The sequence below is a fragment of the Asterias rubens genome, chromosome 2 (genome assembly GCF_902459465.1).
Source record: "Asterias rubens chromosome 2, eAstRub1.3, whole genome shotgun sequence".
Taxonomy (NCBI): Eukaryota; Metazoa; Echinodermata; class Asteroidea; order Forcipulatida; family Asteriidae; genus Asterias; species Asterias rubens.
This window is the reverse complement of record NC_047063.1, coordinates 14,118,743-14,144,928: the sequence shown is the minus strand read 5'-3', so window position 1 is coordinate 14,144,928 and position 26,186 is coordinate 14,118,743. Positions and strand designations below refer to the sequence as shown.

At 37.9% G+C, this 26,186-nt stretch overlaps 1 protein-coding gene across 2 annotated transcripts; it reads left to right on the top strand.

Moving 5' to 3' along the window:
- The first annotated feature begins 301 nt into the window (after positions 1-301).
- LOC117307372 lies at positions 302-24,952 on the top strand. 2 transcript variants are annotated; one of them, XM_033792112.1, is made up of 14 exons: positions 302-430; positions 3,225-3,567; positions 3,771-3,970; positions 10,915-10,963; positions 11,601-11,662; positions 13,151-13,192; positions 13,713-13,851; positions 14,586-14,637; positions 15,342-15,401; positions 18,307-18,486; positions 20,376-20,597; positions 23,030-23,068; positions 24,077-24,154; positions 24,802-24,952. In XM_033792112.1, the coding sequence occupies exons 4-14, from the start codon at positions 10,917-10,919 to the stop codon at positions 24,919-24,921; spliced, it is 1,041 nt and encodes a 346-aa protein (XP_033648003.1). In that variant the 5' UTR covers positions 302-430; positions 3,225-3,567; positions 3,771-3,970; positions 10,915-10,916; the 3' UTR covers positions 24,922-24,952. The 2 variants fall into 2 exon arrangements, with proteins under 2 accessions (XP_033648003.1, XP_033648004.1); XM_033792113.1 differs by having other exon boundaries at positions 3,745-3,970.
- The last annotated feature ends 1,234 nt before the right edge of the window (positions 24,953-26,186 follow it).

Genomic DNA, 26,186 nt, shown 5'->3' with positions numbered 1-26,186 from the left:
TTCATGACATGCACTTAGCTTGAAACTCCGACGACCAATGGCGTTTAACTTACTGCTAGGACGGTTTTGCACGGGGGCGGAAACAACTGCATATGCAAATGTGTCCGGGTGGACACAATTGCATTAAAATGCAGCAGTGTCCGGGGACACGATTGCATATGCAAAACCGTCCGGCGGACATTATTGCATATGCAATGTCGGTAATGTCCCCCGGATGCATAGAGGACCTAATTGCATGCGACACCGGCCCCCAAAGATCCTTTTCTTTTATAGGGCGCCCGCCTTAGTCTATGTTGTTTTTTAACTGGTTTCAGTTTGTTTTGCCGCTGGACGTGGACTGTGGTGATTTTTCTGGAACTGAATTTGGTTACACAATGTCGCCATCTATGATCTAAGCACTTTAATTTATGCTACTGCTTCCAAAGTATAGGTGAGTATTGATAAGAGGCGTACTAGGTCTTGATTCATGACTGTATAATTTGGTATGGATTGGAAACGTTTGTTAAAAAGGTTAGTGGATAGTTTTGCGTGCATGGACCCATGGTGCATGCATGCACTGCAGATGCACGACTGATTGGCTCAAATTCCTGGGGGCCGGCGGGGGATGGGTGGTAGGGCTCAACCTCGCTACCATGGGCAGCGTGCCGTATCACCCGCTAGCTCTACGTACGACTGTAATAAACCCCTGGGAGGGAAACTCCGATCCGTGTCTTTGATTGGCTATCATATCGTAGGAGGTCCTGTTTTCAAGGTGTACCTAAAATCGTGGCAAATGTTTACCTCTCTGTGCGCGATGTAAACAGTCCCTTTTATTTAGATACAAAAATTTTGGTTTTATTTGCCAAGCAAAGAGTCTCTCCTCTACTCCCTTGATCAAAACTTAGAAACATGTAAGGCTCCGACCACCGGTTATTTGCACTTGTAAATGCAAAAAGTTTGGTCCTTTAGGCATTTCTGCAAGGTACAAAAATATGTCATAATAGTGAGGCCATATAAAAAAAATTGCCCACCGAAAAAGTTTCATCAAACACTATTTCAATTCACAATTCACGATGATCAAATCATGTCATTGAACGATGAGCAGTTTGATGATGAGGTTGAGTGCATCCATGTATACTTAAGTCACCTGATATAATCAAGGGACCTGTTCTAAACAGGTGACTGTCAAAGAAAATTGCAAATTCAATCAAGAATGGACAATGGATAATGACAATTCGGATGACTGTAGTTCCATGTCGTTTGTCACAGAGCTCTTTCACGTCTTTGCTGATTGCGCAAGACATTGCAGAGCTCCGTGACTAATGACATGGAACTGCTTGGAGTCGGCTCAAGGGACGCGACGGACAGGGCCAAGTTGAGGAGAGCCATAGGGAGAAAATAGGCCAACCCAGAACAGACTGGACAACAGCCTTAAAACCGACATGATGATGATGATGATAATGATGAAGAGTTAGCCCTGTAAATGTTGCTATCAAGAAGTTCAAATGTCTGATATTGTGTTTGGGAGCAGTTTACTTGAATCGGAAGAGTATTTCTAAACAGGAGTCCTGCTCCTCCTCTAGTCTCCACGTCGAGTAAAGTCAAGGTATAGACCTTTCTTTTGCAACGTCACAGCCCGAGTTTTTGCCAACCCAGATTGGAAAACTATAGAAAGCCATAAGTGCAAATCAAGAATAGATCGCTATTTTTTGTAACAATGTTTCAAAATTTGTTGATGTTGTTTAAAACAAAGCAACTTATCATGTGAGGTATTTTATTTGTATGAAAATTTGCAGAAAATTTTGAATTTTGTGGAAACATCTGTTTTTACGATTGAGTGTTTTACTAACATTCGGCAGACCATGCCAACCAAGGCGGTTTGTTTATCAACAAAAGAAAGGTCTATATGTTGGAAAATAAAGCCATTACACACAGATCAGCCATGTTACACAAACTCCCAAGATATCTTCCGAAAGGACTTAAATTTGATTTGTCTGACCTATCTGAGGACATACTATTTTGGAAGGACCAATAGTTTTTCCTGCATTTGTTGTGCATTTGCTTAAGATGATTCTTGTATTCGGTCCAGTCACTGGCTTTCTGAGAAGACGCCTTTCTTCCTGGCTTGACGTCTGACATCTCTGTTGATCCAAGGTTGTTTGGGGTTGGCCCTCAAGACCTCTTTTATGGGATGTCTGTTCATCAAGGCGGTTAGTTCTGTTTTGAATGACTCCCAGTTTTCTTGGACTGAGTGGAGATCTTGATCACCGGCGAGGAGGGAGTTCAGAAAGGTGCATATATGTAAATTATAACATGTGGGAAATATGTCACATTCGCTATAAAAAAATCCATGTGAGTCTCGGTCACCCCAATGCTTGAAAGGAAAGCATTTTTGAGAGAACTTATCTTCTGCATGCAAAAACCTTAATTTGGACACGCAAGTCAGATTGAGTGGATGAGACAACGTTTCCATTATGGAAAGTTGTAAATAGGCCAAAGCAGAACTTAAAGCCGTTGGACACTTTCGGTAAACAATATTGTCCAACGGTCCACACTTCGTGTATCTCAACTTAGGGCCTATATATCAAATTACAAACCTGTGAAAATTTAAGCTCAATCGGTACGGAGTCGGGAGAAAATAACGGGAAAACCCACCATTGTTTCTGCACGTTTCGACGTGTCATGACATGTGTTTAAAATAAATATTCTTTATCCCGATGCAAATTTAACATCTATTGAAATAAATCTGTAATTCTTGATATCGAGAATTGATAATTGTTTTAATGTTTTCTCAAAAAGTAAAGCATTTCATGGAATAATATTTCAAGAGAAGTCTTTCACCATTACCTTTTGTAAACCCTGTAAGTTATTTGTAAATTTGTGAATTTTTTTTTTTTTTCCTGTTCCGAAAGTGTATAAAATGGCTTTAATTCAACTGTCCAAGTTTTTTTGTTTTTTTTACACGGAACTTTGTCTTTTTGTAAGGGCTACTTTCTATTGTTACATCTAGAATTCTTAGTTGAAAGGCTCCATGTGATAGGGGTTTAACATTTTGTGCTTTTGTAATGCTATATTGATGAACATCAAATGGTCATTAGCCAGCAGAAACTTCAGCATTTGAACTGCACCCCTGAAAGTATCCCAACACACTGTATTACATACATTTTCATTGCTTGTGGACATTTTTGCCAAGCTACATGCAAAAACAACTTTTAAAAATAAAATTTTCTACTCAATGTCCACAGTCTCATGCCAAGGAATACGGATCCGGATGTCATCTTGGGCACGATGCATCTCTTGCGGGCAAAGAACTTCGCACCTATGCCTGACAGTGATGTCAGCTAGTAACTCCAGCTTAGTTGCTGAAATTCTTTCATCATTGAAGAACAGAACTGTGATTGCTGGTCCACAAAGGGACCTCCTTTCTTGTTCTTGTTCACAGTTCTTCAAGTAACATTGTCTCCGAGCTAGCTTGCAGAGAAACGAACGATAATGATCGATACAATGTGTCATGTGGTAGCAGGAGTGGCAGATTTCAAAACTAACTGACAGGGACGTGAACACCCCTGCTATGGCCCCAAGTAGTAGGTAATTATCGATTAGTGAAACAACATCTTCTGCCGAAATACATTCAGAAGAAAATTATATAAATTCATGCACTATTTCGGTTTTACATGTTGGCAGGTTACAAAGTTTGATTGGTTGCAGGTTGGCTCTGCATCAAATCTGAGTATTCACTGCAGAAATTTGAATAACTCCTGGCAGTTTGCCAATTCAAATTTTTTCCTCAGGTTCCTCCAACATCTTCAAAATTGTGAAGATGATCATGGAGTGCATATTCTGGTCCTTCATTATCTGCAGCTTCAAGCAAGAAGGAGTGCAAGACGTACACCATGGAGATGTCTAAGCTAGACTTCAACATCACCCGGAAAGAAAAGAAACTGATTGGAGAGGTCTTCGCCTGTCAAACGAGCACAAGAAATTGCCACAGGTAGGTGGAACAACTTTTATGCGAACCAAATCAGGAATCTGCTGTGGCATGATTTTGCACATGATATATGAAGACCTTTAGCGGTCCTGTATGCTTCGTTTTTGAAAGGGCAAGGGCATCAAGAAGATTTGATTTTGGAGATTGCCAAAAGGAACCAACTCGACGTTTCGATCAGTATACTCTGATCGTCTCTGATCAGCTTTCTCCAGAAGACGATCAGAACATACTGATCGAAATGTAAAGTTGAAATCAACAGTTCTTTTCAGAACCACCCCAACTCATAAGAGATAGTCATTACATGTCGTTACTGCAAACCTTTTCATATCGTATATCCACCGTACAAAGTTTCAAATCCTACTTGTTCTTCATCTTAATATTATTACTTCACAGCATACAAAAGAAATATCACATTTTCTCTTGTGCTGGTACTCGAGTCAGGCTACGTCTCAAAGCCTATATGGCATATGGTTTTTAAAAAATTAGAAAAAGGAGTGGAGTGAGGGTTGTATTTAATGGAACACTTCATGTAGGTACATGTATGCTCAGAGGAAAAGTTTGTGCCGTGAAGGAGAAAGTTTTTTGTTAAAACTGTTTTTTTCAACATCTATTTAATATGGAAGATCTGGCCTAAGAGAAAGACCACATTGACCACTTTTGTAAGTTGTAAACAAATAATGTGGAAGTACTGATTGTGTGTAGTGTCTCCTAAACTGCCCTTCCAGTGGTAGGCTCAATACTGCATCAGATAAGTAGTCTACATCACACCAGGTTAATTGGCACAGAGCTTCAAACCGACCAGGGAGGCTATAGACACTTGTTTGCATCGTCAAAGTCTGTCTCTACAAGTTTTTTTTTTAAAGATCTGGCCCATATTTCTTGGCTCTGCTTACTGCCGAATTCTGCGCTGCACCCAAACCCTAACTTACTTAAATGTAGAACGCACAAGACAAACATTTCCTGCTAACATGGCTAATAACCTGTGCAATACACTCTTGATAGGGCACAGCAATTTTCCACTTAAAAGGAGCACTTTAATGAGGACAATCTTTTGCAAAGTACCACAACAAGTTAAAACTTGTTTTGGAACTTTGCAAAGGGCACTACAGCAAAACACCATGACAATGACTGAGGGTGTCATGGATTATGTCAAAGGCTCTTTTATGTACATGATGTACACCCTAATCAACTTTGTTGATAGATTTTTTTTCGGTGAGGCCAACCTATTGTTGAAAATTAGCAATTTTCGAAACTCGTGAAATATTTGTAATAATTGTGTAATGTTTGTCGCATTTTGTTTGAGAAAATATATGAATATATATATATACAGGGTGAGTCAAAAAGAAGTTGATCGGGATTGCTGATTTTTTTTCAAAACAAACGAATGACATTCAAAAGTTTAGAAAAGCATATATTTAACAAGCACTCTCTCCTGCTTATTAGAAGGGAAAAATGAAAGAAATTGATCTTTCCTAAGAGGAGTTATTTAAATAAAGGTACTAATTTTGCAAGCTTTTTCGGTCAAGAGAAAATTGTAAAAAATTGATTAATTCACGTTTTGCATGACATTGATGCAAAAAAAAGGAATAAACACTGAGTCACTGGGCGATAAAAGCGATTATTTATTTCTCATCAAATGTTATTTCAGACAGAAATGTTTTAAAACCTGTCTGTCTATCCTGGAAAGGGTCTGTTTTTAAAGTCTAAAAAATACTTGAAGAAAAACCTATACTTGAAGAAAAAGTTCTTCTTGACAATTTTGAAGTAAAAAAAATCCTAAGATAAGAATTACACTGTGGTGTTTCTCAGGCAGGCACCTATAGTAATCAAGTCTAGACTATTCAATTATTCAAATCCAAAGCAAGTAATCACTATTTAACATAATAAACATACAGGCAGGTTAACATCAGTGCCCAATATCATAGAGCTGCTTATAAAGCACACAACATAAGCACAACACAATGGAACGGTGGACACTTATTGTAAAACGTTTGGGGTTCATTGGTACACACCAATAAGTATCCGAAGGAAATATTTTTTTATATTGTTCCTATGTATAATTGTTAACTTATTCAAAGTTAAAGTCATCTCAAACGTTTGGGGCTCATCGACTTCCAAGTACCGCCAATGCAGCGTATAGTTAACACGCACGCTGACTGCATGAAAAGACCCCACTATTATACCCTTCACAGAACCCATCCTCATAGTATTTAAACCTCGACGGAATTTCTTCAAATTTTTAGGAACTATTAATAAAGAATGTAGGTTTATAAATAATATTTTTTTATATTTTTCCTATGTATAATTGTTAACTTATTCAAAGTTAAAGTCATCTCAAACGTTTGGGGCTCATCGATTTTCGTGTACACAATACAGCGTATAGTCAACATGCACGCTGACAGCAAGAACAGACCCCACTATTATACCCTTCACATAACCCATCCTCATAGTATTTAAACATCAACGGAACGTCTTCAAATCTTTAGAATCTATTAGTATGGAATGAAGCTTGATAAATAATATTTTTTCATATTTTTATTATTTATAATTACTGACTTATTCAAAGTTAAAGTCATCTCAAACGGTTGGGCTCATCGATTTCCGTGTACACAGGGGGCTATTTTCACTCATGTCACCTAAGAGCTTCAACTTTCCGAAAACTTTGACCAGCCGTCTTCAAAAGTAGGAATATCGTCATCAGCCGCAGTAAGTACAAGCATAAAACTTATACAGTCGATTCGATATCTTAAAAGCACATCATTATTCTGATGGATGAAAACAAAGCAAACTCAGTGTCAACGGTTGAACAGTCTTTTGTGGGCCAAAAAAAATGAAAAAGAGAGGAGGAGTAAAGCTAATAATGCAGCGTTCTTACTTTGTATGATTCAATGTGTTCATAACAAAAAATGATTCATAAAATATTGAAAAAGCGTTCACATTATTTTTAATTTTTATTTGGTTTCTATTATATTTTATTTAAAATTTTTGGAAACAACTATTTCTTTGAGGGACTTGTATTGGAATGAACTTCTTAAAAATTAGGCTTACATGTAAGACTAATACAACATTATAAGGTTTTTATATAAATACGAATCCTATAGTTTACCTAATGTTTACAGGTAAACAATAATTAATGGGATGCTTTCAAGATTTGTTTTCATATGATGCTAAAACATGTCGTTAAAATAGCTATAGTGTCCGCTAGTCATACGTCCTCCACGAAGGCGGTGTGGACTGTCAAATATTGATAATTTAAAAATGCATTCTCACTTTGATTCTCAAAGTGCTCTAAACTATCTAAATTTGCACTTTTAACCAAGTAAGTTGTTATTGCCATTAATTTGAAGAGTGATTGCCAAAGTGAACCTTCCCTAAAAGCTGCTTGGGTATGTTCCTAGATCACACAGATGGCACCTACAGCGTGAGTTATTGACTCATACATTGTATTGTGTTACAATAAACTGATGATCCTCAAACGTTTGAGAAGACTTTCACTTTGAATGAGTCAGTAATTACAAATTGAATTTTTTGTTTGTTTAAATATTAATAATCAAGCTAGACTCTTTAATAAGAGATTATTAGGGTTTCAAGAATTTCCGTTGATGTTTAGACACTTTGAGTTTATAGGCGAGTTTTACTCTTACATTCAGTGTGCGTATCGACTGTACGTTGTGTCTTACAATAAACCGATGAGCCCAGAACGTTTTTAAAAATAGGAAAAAAATGAAAAAAATATTTTTCATCAAGCTTAACTCTTCAATAATAGACTTTAAGGGTTTGCATAATTTCCGTTCATGTTTAGACACTTTGAAGACGAGTTATGTGAGGAGTGTTTTCAATAGGGGAGTGTTTTATTCTTGCAGTAAGAATGTATATTGACTGTACGATGTGTTCTTTAGTAAAACCGATGAGCCCCAAACTTTTGAGATGACTTTGACTTAAGTCGGTAATTATCATTAGTAAAAATATGAAAAAATATTATTTATCAAGCTACATTCCCTACTAATGGATTCTGAAGATTTGAAGAATTTCTGTTGATGTTTAAATACTATGAGGATGGGTTATGTGAAGGGTATTAGTGGGGTCTGTTCTTGCAGTCAGCGTGCATGTTGACTATACGCTGTATTGTGTACACGGAAATCGATGAGCCCCAAACGTTTGAGATGACTTTAACTTTGAATAAGTTAGTAATTATAATTAGTAAAAATATGAAAAAATATTATCTATTAAGCTTCATTCCTCAATAATAGATTCTAAAAATTGGAAGAAATTCCGTCCATGTGTAAATACTACGAGGATGGGTTCTGTGAAGGGTATAATAGTGGGGTCTTTTCATGCAGTCAGCGTGCGTGTTCACCATACGCTGTATTGGCGGTACTTGGAAGTCGATGAGCCCAAAACATTTGAGATGACTTTAACTTTGAATAAGTTAACACCTATACATAGAACTAGACATTGAGAGTTTGTGAACAAACTCTAGGTGTTGGTTTCCGGGAGTAAAAAGCCTGGTGTAAAAAAAATATATTGCAACTTGCTTCGTCTCAAGATTTGTTACAAACAAAAAATGTCGAAACAACACGATGACGTCATCATGACGTCTTTTCGAGTTCAAGAAGTTAATGTCCTTGACTAACAATACAACAAGTTTCACCTCAGTCAAACTTTTGGTTTGGCATACACACAGCTTTGAAAAGTGCACCTTTAAAGCAATGATGACGTCATCAAGCCAAGACTCACATATAAGTTGCTATTGTGAGGGAGATTACGTATAATACCAATTTTGAAACAATTATAGAAGAAGACATAGAAGAAGTATATGTTGAGATGTTTTTAATCTGCCGCTAGAGGGTGCTCTTACATGTGGTGACATAATTGGTATTATTTTTTAAAACCAGACCTTTGCCAGAGTTGTATTCTGTAATGGTAAAGCATCAAAAGGTGTATGTATCAACCCAAAAGCCATTACATGACGCCTTTTCAAAGTATATTACATGTACTGCCGGTTTAGACAGGTTAAAAGGTCACGAGAAGGTCACCAACATATCCGTTTTTGTAAAGTACGTAAAGCCCTTCAATATGATGTATAGATTGTCAAAATAGCTTCTGTGGTTGAGGAAATATGAACTTATGAAATATTGACGACTGTACAGAACAGACTAAGTAATCGTAAGGGAACTGTATGTTGAAAACGCCTTGAACGAAGACTATTATACGCGAAGCATTGCGCTCTATGGATGAGCACTGAAGCGTGACTCAACACGTGTTGTACGTGTAAAATCTTTACGCACGACCAATGGTGGAACATTTCAACCTCAATTTTGAACCGGAAGACAAAGTCAAAATGGGGTCATGTCTGTGAGGCGTTTACGGAGTTTTCAATGACGATTCCGATGATATATTGATTGTAAGAATCCATAATGTAGATCAAGAGTTATGATTTTTTGAAATAATAAACTTTGAATTTTCATAACTCAAGAACGGATGACGTCATCATGACGTACCTTCAACGGTTTCTTGTCTTAATACATATCTAACTATGTGTGAAGTTTCAAGTTCATACGATCTTTGGAAAGATGTTTCTGTTTGGGGACAAGGGACGTACAGAAGAAGAAGAAGAAGAAGAAGTATCCAGGAACAGGGGGGGTGGGGCATATTTAAAAAAAGATATGAATTAAATGTGTAAACGTTTGTTGCATACTTCTTTTATGTCCAGTCTATGTACTATACTTGATGTTTCCTTTATCTGTATTGCTATCGGCCTCTAGAATCTTTAGGTTTTTAAATTGTTTTCAGGCATTTCAACCTAAAAAGGAAACAATAACAAAAGTTCGGCCGACCCCTCTTAAATAAACTCCCTTGAACTACAATATAGAGGGCGTCATTCTACTTTACCCGTTGAATCCATGTTTTTTCCGATGACAGAGCTCAAATCAGCTAATAAAGAAAGTTAAAACAAACGCTTTCAACAAGTCATGGCAGTCATGGCAGGTATGATTTTATCTCTTATTCATGGGGAAATTATTGTTATACTGAAATTATTGGTATACTGAGATTGAGGAAAGTGCATTGCATTTTCACTTGAATTATATCGTGTATTTAAAACAGCTATGTGTGTGTACGCTAGATGTATTTTTTATTGTTGTGTACTATGTACTATTTGTGGGTGACTTCTTTCGACACCCCTGTGTCATTGTGTGCAGAAAAAAATGTTGGGGTTTAGGGTTAGGGCTAGGGTACTTTTGCTGACTGTAAAAAAAGCTTTGATGTTTTTAAATCCATTCATTGCATGTGACGCATTTATTTATGTTTAGATCAGAACTGCAGGGCCTACATGTACATGCTCCCTAAAAGCACAATGTTTGCACAGCCCAATGGAAGAATGCAGGACCCGGTGTAGTAGGAACTTTTAACTGTGTGAAAAAACAACTTTTTTAATCAGCATTTGTTGTCCTTCTCATTCATCCAAACAATTATTTTAGACAATATTTTAGTAGATGAAGGATTTATCTTTTCATTTGTGATGTTTTTTTGTCCTAATGGGACTCGTTTATGTGGTATAATATTTCAGGAAAGTACTGCTTGATCAGAACCACTTAGCGATGCGGTCAACTTCTGAGCCGACCATGTTGGTTTAAGACCCCACTGCCTATTCGCGTATTTTATGTTAAAGGCAGTGGACACTGTTGGTAACTACTCAAAATAATTATTAGCAAACGAATAATGTAGTTTTCGAGAAAGAAGTAATTTTCCACTAATTTGATTTCGAGGTCTGGAAATCAAGCATCTGAAAGTACACAACTTCGTGTGACAATGGTGTTTTTTTCTTTCTAGTATTATGTTGCAACTTCGACGAACTTCGATTGAGCTCAGATTTTCACAGGTTTGTTAAACTGTCCACTGCCTTTAAGGATCAAGGAGCTCTGACACAAATATTGTTTTGCTTACAGATATGGATTTATATATTTATGAAGAAGGAGAAGGAAGCTATATCAGAGGGTAAGTACAAATATCCATTTTCATATTTAGCTGCACTTTAGCTGTGTCTCAGTTCACAACCTTTATGTCTTTTTCTCTGTCAGGTCGTACATGTATGATCTATTTTTTATTTAATCTGAAAGTGCCATTATCAGAAACATACGATACACTTTTTTCTATGTACTCGAAAAGTGTCATCAATTGTGCATTATACATGAGTCCGCAACCTTCAAAACCAAGGCCGAGTCACAGTCTTCAAGGCCGGGACGTAATGTCCGAAGCCATGACAACCACAGTGTCTGAGGCTAAAGTGGGCATGCGAAACTCCTGGCACCGTCGAGTTGTGAGACTGAGTTGTCAAACTGGACGAGTTGTCTGACATCCGCACTGCCAGCATTCAATTAATAATAATTTCCAAAAGATTTGTATTTAAATGAATTGGGCTGGATTCTATGCCAAATCCTCACATTTGGTTAGTATTTTTTCATGGTAACCCTGGGTAGGAACAAACTGACACCACAGAAATTAGAATGACTTTTGATACGGGATCTGGTTTCTCACGTGAGTTGTGTCTTTTGCGCTTGGAATCTTATTGTATGTTACACAGTTTTGAAATTTGTTTCCAATCTTTGAATTCTTTCTTAACTTTTAATTCCAGGAGTGAGACATTGGCCATTTTGCCCATTAATGATGAGGGAGAGGGAATAAAATCAAATGAAGGTAAGAAGGTACCCCGTTTTCATGAACAGCCATCTATTCAAAAAATCTTAAATTTTTGTAAATTTTTACCCATTTTGGTATTGCATGGGCTAGGCCTACTTGATCCGTCTTCATTTTCGCCAAGTTTCAAGTCACAAACAATTATTTTCATAATTACACTAATTTGCACAAGGCCCCAATATCCCAAAGTTTAGTTATGAGTTTCACAAAAAGCCAATTCTCTGATTTGAAGTACATACAGCGCTGGCACAGTCTCCAAAATGACTACTATGCCTTTTGAGTTTTCACGAATTGTGGCAATTTGAATAACGAAGGAGGTAATTATGTTGGTTTGTACACGATATACTGCACACTATAAAGCAAATTGTATTATTAAACAGTTAATTACTCACTAGTTGAACTTACTGTGGTAAAAATAACAACATATTTGAATGATTTAAGATCTATAGATGGTAAATCAAAGTTTAATTGGCAAACAGTCCCAGAAACGATGATTTGCGAAAACAAAATTCAATTTCTTCAAACGTAAAATTTTGGCTGCAGTAACTTCATGTTAATTGCCTCCTTTTGAAAATGGTGATGTGAAATGTAGTTAAAACATCCATTGGGGAAAATCATTAGAATTCAAACATGCCCCTTTGCACAATGAGTAAGAATTGTTCATATGTGTACATTCTTGGTTCAGGACACTACAAAGTATGTTTTTTTTTTGGGTCCCCCCCCCCTCCCCGTATATTTGACCTCATGTGAACTTGTGCTTGAATTTGAATGGCTGAGGGCATGCAGTGAGGGATCTGATAAAAGAATACATAAAATGGTAGCCATTTAATCAGACTTATATATGTTACTGTGCATGCTTCCTCCATTCTTACCCTGTGAGACCCAAATTATTCTTTGAAGCTTATTTTTCTTGATGGCTCCATTGAAGGCTGTGCAGATCGGAAAAAACTATCCGCACATGAAACTAAAACAAAATACAAAAATCAACACAAAGCAAGCATTTTTGTGAATGTATGGGTGCGTTTGATAAGCTTCCCTGGGTCGACCCCGCAGTGCTCACTTGGGTGAGCCCCTGACAAGAGCTAATCGAACAATCACACTCGCCCTCTCGTGGTGACGGCATGCACCTCAGGTCACCCCCATGTGACCCACTCCACCAGCAGGGCACTGGGGGCTGATCCGTGTGAGCCCCGTCGAAGCTATTTGTATGACCGTGGCAGACCGGGGTCGTCCCAGGGAAGCTTAACGAACGCACCCTATGTTTCTTAAAATTTGAATGATTTCAGACATTCTAGTCAGCTATAACTCTCACCCCTGACCTCAGGAACAAAAGCTGGAAGGGAAATCAGTCATATGTTATTATTTTAAGAAGTAGAATTATCATTTTATGGATTACACACATGAAACTTATATACATTAATTGGTGGATAACTTTCAGCATCAAAGTAAAGGTTAAGGTAATATTCTCTATTCCTCTTTTTGTTAAAGATATTGGTGATGTGGAGCTCGACTCATCAAGCTCAAGTTGGGGTAAGTCTTTTAGCTCTTTTTCCTTACTCAGTAGCATGTCAGCTGGTGGACGTGTCAGTTTGAATACGCATAGCTCCAAATACCAGCTGGATCATATTAACCTCATTAATTTATGCGCATTGTCCTAATACATTAGTTTGTACATGGAGAGAATTCTGGGCAAGTAATCTATCTCACAACTGCATTAAACAACGGAGTTTACACAATATATCACACCTTTAACTAAAGTAAAAAATCCATTTCTTTCTTTCTTTCTTTATTTTGTACCCTTGGGAGTCATCTCTCAGCAAAACATGGTTTATCACAGGCGCCTATTTCTAGTAGCTACAAACAAACATCAGAATTTTTTTTTAAACAAATTTAGAAAGATACGTTGTATATAAGAAAAATGAATGAGTGTTCTTATTGACTACCCTGTGGTCTTCACAACAAAACTTAGTGCCACCTGTGTTTGAAAATACTTTAAAAAATTTAATCCTTTTTTTTTTATATTAAAAAAACCCCATATTTCCTTGTCCAGGTGAATTTTTCACCGCAGGTGGTGGGCAGAGTCAAAGCACCCCCTCCACTATTCAGATCCAGTCAGGTGGTGTAGAGAGTAATAAACCACCTGATGAATACTGCCAGAGTACTCCCTCCATTCCTAGTCAGCATTGCAGGTACATGAGTATTCTGATTATTTTGTACAAATCTTGGCCTGAAAGGAAGATTCTTGTAGAGTGTCATGGCCGAGTGGTTAAGAGCATCGATTTCAAGTTCTGGTGCTAAGTCACCAGAGTGTGGGTTCAGATCCTGGTCGTGACACTTGTGTCCTTGAGCAAGATACTCTACTATAATTGCTTCTCTTCACCCAGAGGTATAAATGGTACCTGCGAGGGTAGAGGTTGATAGTGTGAATGAAAAAGCCTTTGGAGCGATATAAACTGTTGTCCAGGTTGTATAATTCCGAGGGAGCTGTGAAACATTAATAAAGGGATGTTATTGGCCCTATGACCAGGGCACTAATGTAAAGTGCATTGATACAGTTACTATTGAATTTGCTATAGGAATTTATATTATTATTCTGCTAGGTTCAAAACGTCATGCCATTGCATTTTTGTTGTTGTAATTTTAGTAATCCCAAACAATGAATCGTTGCAGAACTGTCTCTACGCTGCATGTGGTTACATCCTCATTTTGTAGTAATCCCGATATTTTCCACTACATTTTGTCTGTACTACATGTACTAAATCACATTCTCCTTCTCTTTTAATTCTTTATCTTTTTGTGAGCACAATATTTTTTTCAGGGGGGGGGGTAGAGGCTCTGGAAATCTGTTGGGGTGCCATTTGTCTACGCTCCTGCAAAGTGGCCAGTTCAATATCAAGTTTTTAATTTTTTTTAATGTCTTTAGGGAAGCCGCTGACTGTCAGGATGAGCTGGACAGCAGTGAGGATGGATTTGAGGTAAATTTGTAAGGTGGAGAATCTTTCTACATAACATAATTTGGGGTTTCAGCCTGGGGCCGAAACCACTCATCCTGATTTGTTTGTATATATTTTAATTTTGATGTCATTATACTTGCAATGCATCTGAACGATTTTCGTTACATTTACATGTGAAACTTATTATTGCTTAATCTGAAAATCTGCAGTCTTAAAAGACACAAACTTTGGGAGTTTGTTGATGGAATAATATGGAATCACACATATACTGATCTTGTTTTATTAAGCAACGCAATAATCCTAGTAAGCAAAAGCATACAAGTAGAAGCACAGAGACATGTGTCTCGTTTGGTGGTTGAAAATAGAGTGAGGGAAGTAACTAATGTATTGTGGGTCAGGCTTTCCAATTTAAGAGCCATCATAAACCAAAGACCGGAAGAATGTTAATGGGCTTTTAACCTAGGCGATGACATGTGGTTGGACTACAGCACATTGAACAATTTTCATGGGATGTAATCCTTCCATCAGGTCCAAAAAGCAGAAGTTCAGAAAAGTTTGTCCTTTCAGGACAGGTCATACAATTTTGAGGATTATTAACTTAATTATTAGAAATTTATTTTAAAACAATTATATGGAAAAAGAGGCTCACAAAGCTTAGTTTGAGACAGTGTTGGTGAAATCAGTCTGGTCTTGTATTGTTTTAAGTTTTGTATTTTATTTTACAGGAAATCCCGTTAAGTAGTCCAACAGTACCAGATGATGAGACTGATACAAACGAAAAGGTGGTGAGTTTTATTTTCTTTCCGAAATCTAGAATTAACATTTACCAGCAACAACTTCAGTCCGCTTGACTTAGGGAGCGTCTCAAAAGTCGAATCGCTTGGAACGTCCAAATGAGAACACATCACCGTCCCGCCGGTCATACTCAGTGTCCCTGCTGGATTGCGGGCATATCCCTGTTTGGACGTTCCACCGCGGGCGCTGTTCCCGCATGTTCCCAGGCAAGAAATCTATGCATTCCCATTGGGACGGTTGCCCGGTTTTACCCATATGTGAACTCAGCCTGTATGCGAACGTGTAATTTCTAACAAAATGGCGTCTCGATCCCGTACGTCGCTGGTGAATTCCAATTAGTGATGTTTTTCCTTTGATAAAGTTAACACTATAAATACACAACAATCTTTTTGAAGAGGGATTGGCATTACGTTTGTTGTTGGGTGCAAAATATGAGGTTTATTTTGATTTGAAGGGTAGTGTAAACTGGGTTCGGCGACGCAAGTGTTTTGACGTATCACCCATGTGTGTACGACGGTCGGTAGGATGGAAGGTTAAGGTTTGCCGACTACTAATATCTGATTACCCAGACTTGAAATACATGATTATCCAGACTTATCAAATTTAAAACAATCTCAGTCATTGGTCACCACTTAATTGCAGTTTAAAATGACACTACATCTATGAAGTGTGGAAATTATGTGAAATTTGATTTTCTTCCAATCATATATTGTACTATAAAATACATTAAGGTAGTCTGGATTTGAGGAAATTGCGGGAGCGTGAGTCACGTAACGGAACATTATAGACTTTTTTATTCTAACAAAATTGACAACATATTTAAAAGTAGTCAAATTGTTTCAGACTGGTTAAAAACATTTATTTATGAACCTACCTTTTGTTGTTGTTTGTTTACTCCTTGACTGAGTCAACGCAACTCCGGCAATGGAGCGCAACAGATGCACGCAATCGGGCACAAATTAGCAATGTGCGAATGTTCCCCTTTGGACGTCCAGGCAGATCGTTCCCGTTGGAATGTTCCCAAGGGAATGGTCAAAATATCATGCCGCCGTGTCCCAACAGGCATGCGGACGCGGTCCACCGAAAAAGGAACGTTCAAATGGGAACGTTCCGTTTTGACGGGAACGTTCCCGACTTTTGAGATGCTCCCTTAATTGGTGACGGGGGGGGGGGGGGGGGGGGGAATTAGAGTGACTGTGACGAACGGTTTAAGGTAAAGTTATAGGGTGTAGAAACTTTCTGGAAGATTGATAACGTTTTTTTTTAGCTGTTCCGACCTACCGCCGGAACAGGTATTGTTTCTGTCAAGATTTAAGTAAGCTTTACTCTAAATGTAAACAAAATTAAAAATCTTAATTAATTAGCCACGTAATCTTCATTTGAATATAACTGGATGCAGTCGCTTCCATGTTACTGTTAAATATTCTCTTTGGTAAATGCCATACAGTATGTACCTATCATGAGTTGTGACTTCTTGACATGAGTCTACGCGTTTGAACATAACTGGATGCAGTCACTTCCATGTTATTGTTAAACATTCTCTATGGTAAATGCAATTCAGTATGTACCTTTCATGAGTTGTGACTTCTAGAGATGAGTCTACTCAAGTCTCTTTTTCTACATACGTTCTGGACCACAGCGCAGTCTCTGTTTCTTCGTTTTCTAACCGAGTTCTGGACCAATATGCTTTGTACACGAAGGTTTAGGGTTTTCGTTTAACGAACGTGCGTATATAAATAGGGGTTTTTGACGACGACGACATACCATGGTGTCCACAGAATTACACTAAACTTAAACAGTTTGAAGATAATGACAGTTGAAAGCTTCCCTTAAAATATTACTTGCTGTGGTGTTGTAGTTTTTGAGAAATGAGTGAAAAAGTGTCAAATTTAGACTCCGAGGTGGCGTCGTCCGTGGACGAACGTGCGTAATTGAATAGGGGTTTTTGACGACGACGACGTCATTGTCAAAAACCCCTAAAGGCATCTAATACTACATTTCAACCCTACTTAATAGTTATAGGCGTTAGCAGTTCATATTTAGTGACAATGTTCGCAAAATCATGAAACGAGAATTATTTCGCCGGATCATAATCCCCTCTGTTGATATACATACATGTAAACCCTCGGCTTGTGCATTGGCCCTTATAGCCTAGTGGTCATCAGTCGCGACTACACATCTGAGAATTGCGAGTTGGAATCTCTGTCCGAATTTTTTATTTTTTTTTATCCCCCAAAACTAAAAAAATATTTCTTTTTGTAATATTTAAGTTAGATTCTTATCTTTATATCGATAGTGTTGCCTTTTTCTTAATTGTTAGCCCAACATAACATGTGTGCATGCATGACACGATGATGTTTGAAAAACACAGTAAGCGGAAAATGGTGATCATAAGCGCAGAGTTTGGTGGTTAAGAGTTCTGTGAAATCAAATCGTACTAGATCAAACATCAAACCACTGACCCCCTAAAATGTTAAAAGTCATAATTAATTAACCACGTGACCCATATTTGCATATTTAATTGGGAAATCTTTGTAGCACCATATCTCAAGAAGAGACTGTTTGTAGTTAAAGACTCCTTGGGGATTGGAGATTAATTTTGAAAAACCTCTACTTCCGGGTCAACCCAAAGTGTGGCAATATCGATTTTCAAACTGTTTTCAGTTAGAGACTCCTTGGGCATTGGAGATTAGCCTTAGGTTACCATGACCCCATGTCGACCTCTACTTCCGGGTCAACCGGAAGTGGCACCTACTCATTCAGCATTTTCATCTTTTTTTCAATGATGGACTCCTTGGTCATTTTAGCTCATAATCCAAGCAAAAGAACACGGAACAGCTTTGTATTTGTTCACAAACACCTAATGTCTAGTCTTTCTTTTTTTCTTGATGACAGACCAGATGTGTGTCAGTGGGGCATTGCAGCTATTGCAAGAAAAAGCCCAAAACCGTTCGGGTTTATTTTACGGCAGAACACCGGGATAATCGCCTGATTGGAATATGCGTTTACTGCTGTCAAGAATGTGCAGAGGCTGAAAGAGCGGAACATCAATGTGTCATTCCTGTCAATCTATGGGTAAGGTTCATGGTTGTAATGAAGTCTGTTTTGAGGGCTGTAAAGTAGATTGGAAGACTGTTGACAAGAAGGGGTATTCATGTATATTTGGTTTGCGGTAACACCATGTGTGTATCTACTTGCCAGGTAGAGTTTGATCTTAGAGAACTGTGTTTCTTTATTCTACTACCGCGGACTAGATTTATCGGATGTTCTGGAGACTATTCAGTTCTAAAAAGAACTGTCCTGGTATTCAGTTCTAAAGAAAAGGTATTCATTTTCTTCTAAAATCATTTGGTGAAGTATTGTCCTAAAAAGGTTGCAGATTTCTACATCAGTTTGTCAAGATCTGACCACAGAGCCACTCTCGGTGTACCTGATTCTTAGCTTAGATTGGCTCAAGAAATTTAGAAAAGTTTGAGCAAGTATGATACAAAGAACAATGAAACAAAGACATCATTTAAAAAAACTATACACATTTTCCCCACATATGTTTTATGTTAAAATTCCCCGTGTCAAATTTTTTAGTTGGTCCAGACCCATGGAAAAGTATTATTTTTTTATGTGCTAAATATTATCTACCTTAATTAATAAATCTTGTGTACTTTGCTTCAGTATAATAGCTTTTTAAAATGTTTGTGTTGTATTTTCTATTATATCTGTTTTAATTTTGGACTAGCGAAGACAAATTAATTAGAACGGGATTTGACCTGCGGCCTCTGTGAGTGTTGATCGCTCTTATGACTGAGCAATCTAGTCCTTTTATTGGCCTTCTCCCTATCTTCATTCAAGGGTACCATTTAAAGGCCATAATAATCGTTAGCTGCTGTATTTAGGGATCAAACCAAGTTTATAATTAGGGAATAACAGTGCGTGGACCCGGTCTTCACTGCGTGGTAATGACCGGGTTGGTGGCTGGCGCTTTTAAGGGAACGAGCCGGAGGCAAATGCCTCAGCCACTTGACCGGGTTTTGACCAATCAGAGACTTGAAACCGTCCAAGGTATTTATTAATACACCATCTGAAGCAGCAGGAGGGGGATGCAATGCTTTTATTTATCCGTCCATCAATACTGATGATGGACTGCGCCCAGGGGGTTGTCACCTCTGTTGCAGCGGCGGCTATGGCTGAGCAGTCCAATTTTTGCCTCCAATCGCTGCAATCCTGTGCAGCTTCCTCCCAGCTGTTGGGGGTCTATGCCAGCCTGCCTCATGACCTACTTGAAGCGTAGGTAGGGGCGACCAATTGGCCATACAAGATTGCCCTTGGCAGCCGACTAGAGTCCATCCTGTGGTTGTGACTGAGCCATCTGAGGCGGCGCTGGCTCAACATGGCGAACATTGTGGTGGAGTGGGCACGTTCCATCCAGGACCTCTGTATTGGGGACTTTCTCCTGCCATGTGTGATGCCCAGGAAGCTGTTCAGGTGTTTTTCTTGTCTGATGTACACTAAGTGGTCCAGGCCTCGCTACTGTATAGCAGAGTACTGGTGACGCATGCTTGGTAGACCTGGAGTTTTGTACACACAGTTATAGGGGATAAGAGCACCAAACTTTAGCTCTGGTGCTTCTGTTCAGCAGAGTGTGGGTTCGAATTTGTGTCTCTGAGCAAGACACTTAATTAACTGTACTTGCTTCTCTCCACCCAGGGGAAATGGGTTCCTGTGAGGGTAGAGATGGTTCTTGTGATTGATTTAGCCGTGTAGCGCATATTTGTTGCACAGGCTGTAAACTTTTCAAGGAGCTGAGATGGTTTAAGGAATTATTTAAATGACTCAGTGGTCAGATTTAATAATGTTTGAAGCGGTTTGAGAAGCCCTTCGGGTGTGTAAAGCGCGTTATATATAATGATGATTTTATTATTATTATTTTTACTATTATTTCAAAGATTGAAATTTTGTATTTATTTCAGAACACAGAAACATCTTCATGGAAACCTTGTGCTAGTTGCCTTGTTTTTCAGTACACGCCAATTAAAGTCTGCTGTGACTGTAACACATACATGTGCGGCAACTGCAGCATAAACTGCAAAAGATTGAAAGGGTGTTATAAATGCCCACTTCAGTGCCCAGATTCAAGTAAAAAGTTAACCTTTTATCTACCAGACTGTATTGCCAGGCCTGCACAGTTGAAGGTAAGTCACTCTGAAACAGTGAAAAACCACTTTGGTCTACTGTGTCCAGACATTCAAACATCTAATAGCGCTTTTCAAGACGACCGACTTCGGCTTTGGATTCAGTCCCCAGTGCCATTTTAATACTCAATATAAAACACCCTGCGTCGGCTTTAACTTGAAGCCAGGGCTTGGTTTTCGATCAAAATACAGAGCCAGACCGAGCCAACACAAGATGGCTTTGCTTGTTGATGTCACATTCATGATGGTATAACTTTTTTCATGGTGCAGCCTTTTAAAATCTTTGATTTAGCTCTTTAGAGGACATTTTTCTATCAACAGTTCCCTTCTAAAGGAATCTTTGATTAAGTTCCATGCTTCTCCCCATTGAACCCAAGTCTCGACACTCCTGGGATGACAGGTCTTTTTCTTCAGCTGCACCACGCATCTGGAACTCTCTCTTTACCACAAAATTAAAATCTCTTCTCAAAACTTATCTTATGTCAAAGGCTTTCAAGTGCCTTGAACACCCAGCAAGTCTTTATTATAATAATTATTATAATATTAAAACTAATTTCTGTTAAGGCTGCTTTTCAAATTTTGGGTTTGGTGTGTAATGTTTTGTTCAATCTCCAAATTTTAACTGAATGACTAGCTGTTGACAGGAAACATTGACCAGTGGATAGCTATAGCGAGTCAAAACTTTGAGAATGAACCAACAAGCTCTGTCTTAGAGCATGTCATATTTTCCCAAACAGATTGTTTCATGGTAGATAATTAACATGGGTCAAACATTCTTACACTAATATGTGTTAATCATTATTCATAAATACCCCAGACAGTTTCGCTACTCGTATTGGTGGAGAGCGCTTCACGTGGGGGTGTTTAAACGGTTGATTATGACCAGCAGGAGTTGTTTATAACCGGCTGGCTTCCGCATGTCTGGCACACGCGTTAGCCAAACTATCATGCGGAACGCGCAATTCATAGCTAATGAGTAACAGTGCGTAATCTATTTCTAAACGGGAGAGTAATCTATTTCTAAGCGCGCACACGTAATCTATTTCTAAGCGCGCGCCCGTACACACAACCCATGAACAGAGTCTTCACAATGTTGTAGTTTTTTAACAAAAGGGCATTTATGAATGGGAAAAAAAGAGTAGTGACTCGTTCTTAAACGTCCGTTTAAACCTTGCAGGATCGTTGCTGTGCGATAAAGGCCTTTATAACTCGGTAACGACCCGGCCGGTGTTAAACGGCCGTTAAAGAACTCGTCGCTACCTGTTGCTTTACTTTCAATAGTTTGTCTACTTTTCGCGAGTTTTATTCCACAAGAACAATTTTTCTCAAATGCTGCACCTTTTTTACCTAACAGGAGTACTCCACAAATCTCATCTCAGATGGTCAACTATGTGATAGTGTAAGTGTCTTTAATACATTGTATGTCGATTTTGCAGTGCATTTTATATGATAAACATTTAAACTGGTGAATTTAAAAAACATGAAAACTTTGTGAGAACTATCAATTATCATTTGAAAAACTTAGTAACAGCATGCTTGCGTAAGAAGTGTAAAATTGGCACATTTTATTTAAGTTTTACAGGGATGTGATTGCTCCGTTTTTAACTGGAATTTTTTTTTTTTCACCCCCACATAAAAAAATAGAACATTTTAAACATAATTTTTTTAATTTTTTTTATTTTGTTTTTTATTTCATTATATTTTATAACTGAAATCAATATCATAAGAAAATGGAACACCCCAAATTGCAGAGTAGGGCTTTCAAATAATTATTATTATTATTATTATTATTATGTAAGAAGGCTTTGCACTCTTTTCCTTGCCAATTGCCAGTTACTCCAGCTGTAGATTAGTTGAAATAGTCAGGTAAATGATGCATTAAGCACTCCAAACTTAAAGCATGGTTAAACAGCATGCCAAGTCTAAACCTACTCCATGTAGCATGGTTAAACAGCATGCCAAGTCTAAACCTACTCCATGTAGGTCAGCCAAACTTAAAGCATGGTTAAACAGCATGCCAAGTCTAAACCTACTCCATGTAGGTCAGCCATTGTGGTATTTTCAATACAATGTTCTGATTTGTTTTTCAAAAGACCAATTATCATGCCAATTAAAGGAAAAGTATGCTAATTGGATTTTGTGAGTTGCGAATTGAAGACTGACTAGTCTACATTCCTTAAGTCAATTAAATACGACTGTACACTTAAATATGTTTTTTTTTTATTATTCAGACATTGTGTATACAGAGGCATCAACCTGATCAGACTTTCAATCTTTCAAACAAAACACAGAAACATGTTGATTTCAGTGAAGGAAAAAAAATCTGTTTGCTTCTAATCAACCCCTTGCTTTAATGTTAATTGTCTACTTTCCGCGAGTTTCTTTCTGCAAGAACAATTTTTCTTGAATGATACACCTTTTTTACCCTACAGGAGACACATCCCTATGTAGCTTATCTACGAGTTTATAGTGTAAGTTGCTTTAATATATTGATTTCATGGTGATTAACAAAATATGATAAACATTTAAGCTGGTTAACTTAAAAAACATGACAACTTGAAAACTATCCATTATCGTTTGAGAACCTAGTAATAATCCTCAACAACATGCTTTAGTAACAAGTGTAAAATTGGCATATTTTATTTAAATATTACAGGGATGTGATGTTTTTTGTTTAACTGGAAATCCAGGTTTTTTTTCCCACCCCTAATAAAAAAAAATTAAAAAATTGTCAACATACTTTTGTTTATTTATTTTTTATAATTCTAATAACGCCAATAGTTTTCACTATACACCTACTCAAAGTTTATTTTGTAAACAAATTCATATCTTGGGAACCTTAGCTGTTATGGTGTGACCCTTTGCGCCATGTCTGTGAACGTTTCATGCGTACAAATTTGTTGAAAATGGAGCACCCCAAATTGCAGAGAAGGGCTTTCAAAACCAAAAGACTTTTGTATTATTATTATTATTATTATTATTATTATGTAAGCAGGCTTTGCACTTGGAAGCTTTCACAATCTTTGCACGTGCAAGCTTTCACGCCTTGTGCTCATAGTTCACCAGCCTATCACATCCGTGGTTTCAATGCCCGTGTTAGTAAATTCTAATGACACCATTAGTTTTCACTTTACACCTACTCAAAGATTATTTTGCTAACAAATTCATAACTTGGTAACCTTAGCTGTTATGGTGTGACCCTTTGCGCTATGTCTGTGAACGTTTCATGCATACAAATTTATTGACTTGACTTCCTGTCCGAATGGAAAGTTCAATAAATTTGATACTGCATTGTGTTCATATTTATATAGATATTTTTTATTCAACTTTTACACTGTTGCCATTCAATCTTTTTCAATATCCTTATTGTACATTTTGCCCGGGCCTTCTTTGGGCTTCATGTTGATATTGTTTTTTTTTTTAATTAATGAGAAACCCAGATCAAGAGTAATCAGTTATTTTCTAATTTTTATTTTCAGGATCATGGGACTCCATCGGAACCTCCTTCCATAGATTACCAACCGCCTTCTCTGGAAGGCGAGGTTGACCAGATCAGTGTAAGACACAGGTTAATCCTTCTACTCTTGGTAACAGTTTCCAGCAAAATGATGGATCCTAACCAACCAACTACATGGGATTTGTACGGTGGCACAACTGTACATAGAACAAATGTTGTGTACATGTGTGTACTCGATCAAATACATGTTTGGTAGATACCATTATATATCGGAGCCTTTAAACAATGAATATTGGGTGGTTGTGAATGCACTAGGGAGCCGGATATTGTGAGGAAGATACATCAAGGAACTTTCCAGCAACTTGTCTAATAATGAGACTTTCATTGCAAATGGAATATTGTCGTCTGGATCTGAATAAATATTCTCAACGCTCTAATTAGAGCCAAACGAGAAGAGAAGATGATGATTTCAGTTTTAGATGTAGGAGTAAACTCGCAACTTCCAAAAATTATTCCAGGCAAAACCCACGCAGTAAAGGAGGGACTGAAAACCCAATCCACATAGTGCCCCGTCGGGATTCAAACCGGGGTCCAAAAGGTGGAAGGGGAGGCAAGACACCAACCTGACCGCCTAGCATAACAAAATCACTCGATCCTGTGGACATTTCCTTTTAAATTATTTTGGAGTGACACTTTCTTGTCCATCATATAACACAAAGACGTTTTTGTTTGTCTCCTTCCATTCAGGAAATTGAGGACCCTGGTGTAGAGGAGCTGCCGCAAGAGCTGGTCCCAACCCTCACCCCACCAGGTCGTGATCAAACCGTCGCCCCAGATGACGACGATGAAGGTGTACTTCATGATTAATACTAATTCTTACTTATAGAAATAAGAAGAATAAAAGGGGCCATTTTAAAAAAAAATTGGTGTGATGTGTGTGTTGTTATTGAGAACGTCTGTAATATTATGGTTGTGCCATAAATATCTTAGACTTGCTGGTTCAAAGTCTGTGATCTTGGTTTTCAGTCGTCCTGATAGCGGATACATTATTGGCTGAATGCTGAAACAGCGCCCCTCTTGTGGATAAATCTCCGTAATAAAACCCGAGTGAGAGCTTTTGTAATAGCAAATAAAACTTGCGAGGGAATTCTGCGTGGGTGATGCAGACAAAAATAACCACAATCTCGGACTTGATTTAGCTGGGCATGTGTAAAGAAGTCACTTTAAAACATTATTGGGAAATGTACATATCATAGGATCATATGTTTTTTGTTTTGATTTTTTGTAAGTCGCCGGACACCAAGGCCTGAAGGCCACTTCAAGGTGTGGGCTACAATTTTTTTTTTACAGAGGCCGTTGCCACTTACTCCTAGGGCTGAAACAGTGTTACCCCTTTTACACTCCATACAGATGTATGCTTGGGTATCACCAGTCCGAAGTCTGGCCGGTAGAGCAGAAAGCACTACCTCCCCAATTTTATGTAGCAAGTGTCACGACCGGGATTCTAACCTGCACTCTGCTGGTCAAACACCAGATCTTGAATCAAGTGGTCTTAACACATCATATGTTTTCAAACCCAAACTTTGATTTCCGTTTTCCGCGACACTGTGCAACCTCCACCGGTGTGACAGAAGCTCTGTCTGTATTTTCGGCTTAATCATGCCGAAAATAAAGTCTCCCGTCGTGGGTTTTGCTCAAACATATACAAAATGATTAATTTTTGGCCCAAATCACCAGTGCATTATTATGCCAACATTCAAATAAGTCCAAGGAACATCATCCAACCTCTAAATTTCAAAACAAAATTATCGTCTGCTAGATTGAGTTTCATTCTCCTTTAGTCACTAGATAGATCACATGGAGTGGTTGCTATTTGGGATTCTATGGTGTGCCAAATGGGGAACAAATTAAAATATTTTAGTAAAAATGACAACATTTTTTTTTTATTAAAGCCATTGGACCCTTTCGGTACAGAAAACAAAAAAAAGTTCACAGATTTACAAATAACTTACAGGGTTTACAAAAGGTAGTGGTGAAAGACTTCTCTTGAAATATTATTCCATGAAATGCTTTACTTTTTGAGAAAACAGTAAAACAATATCAATTCTCGATATCGAGAATTATGGATTTAT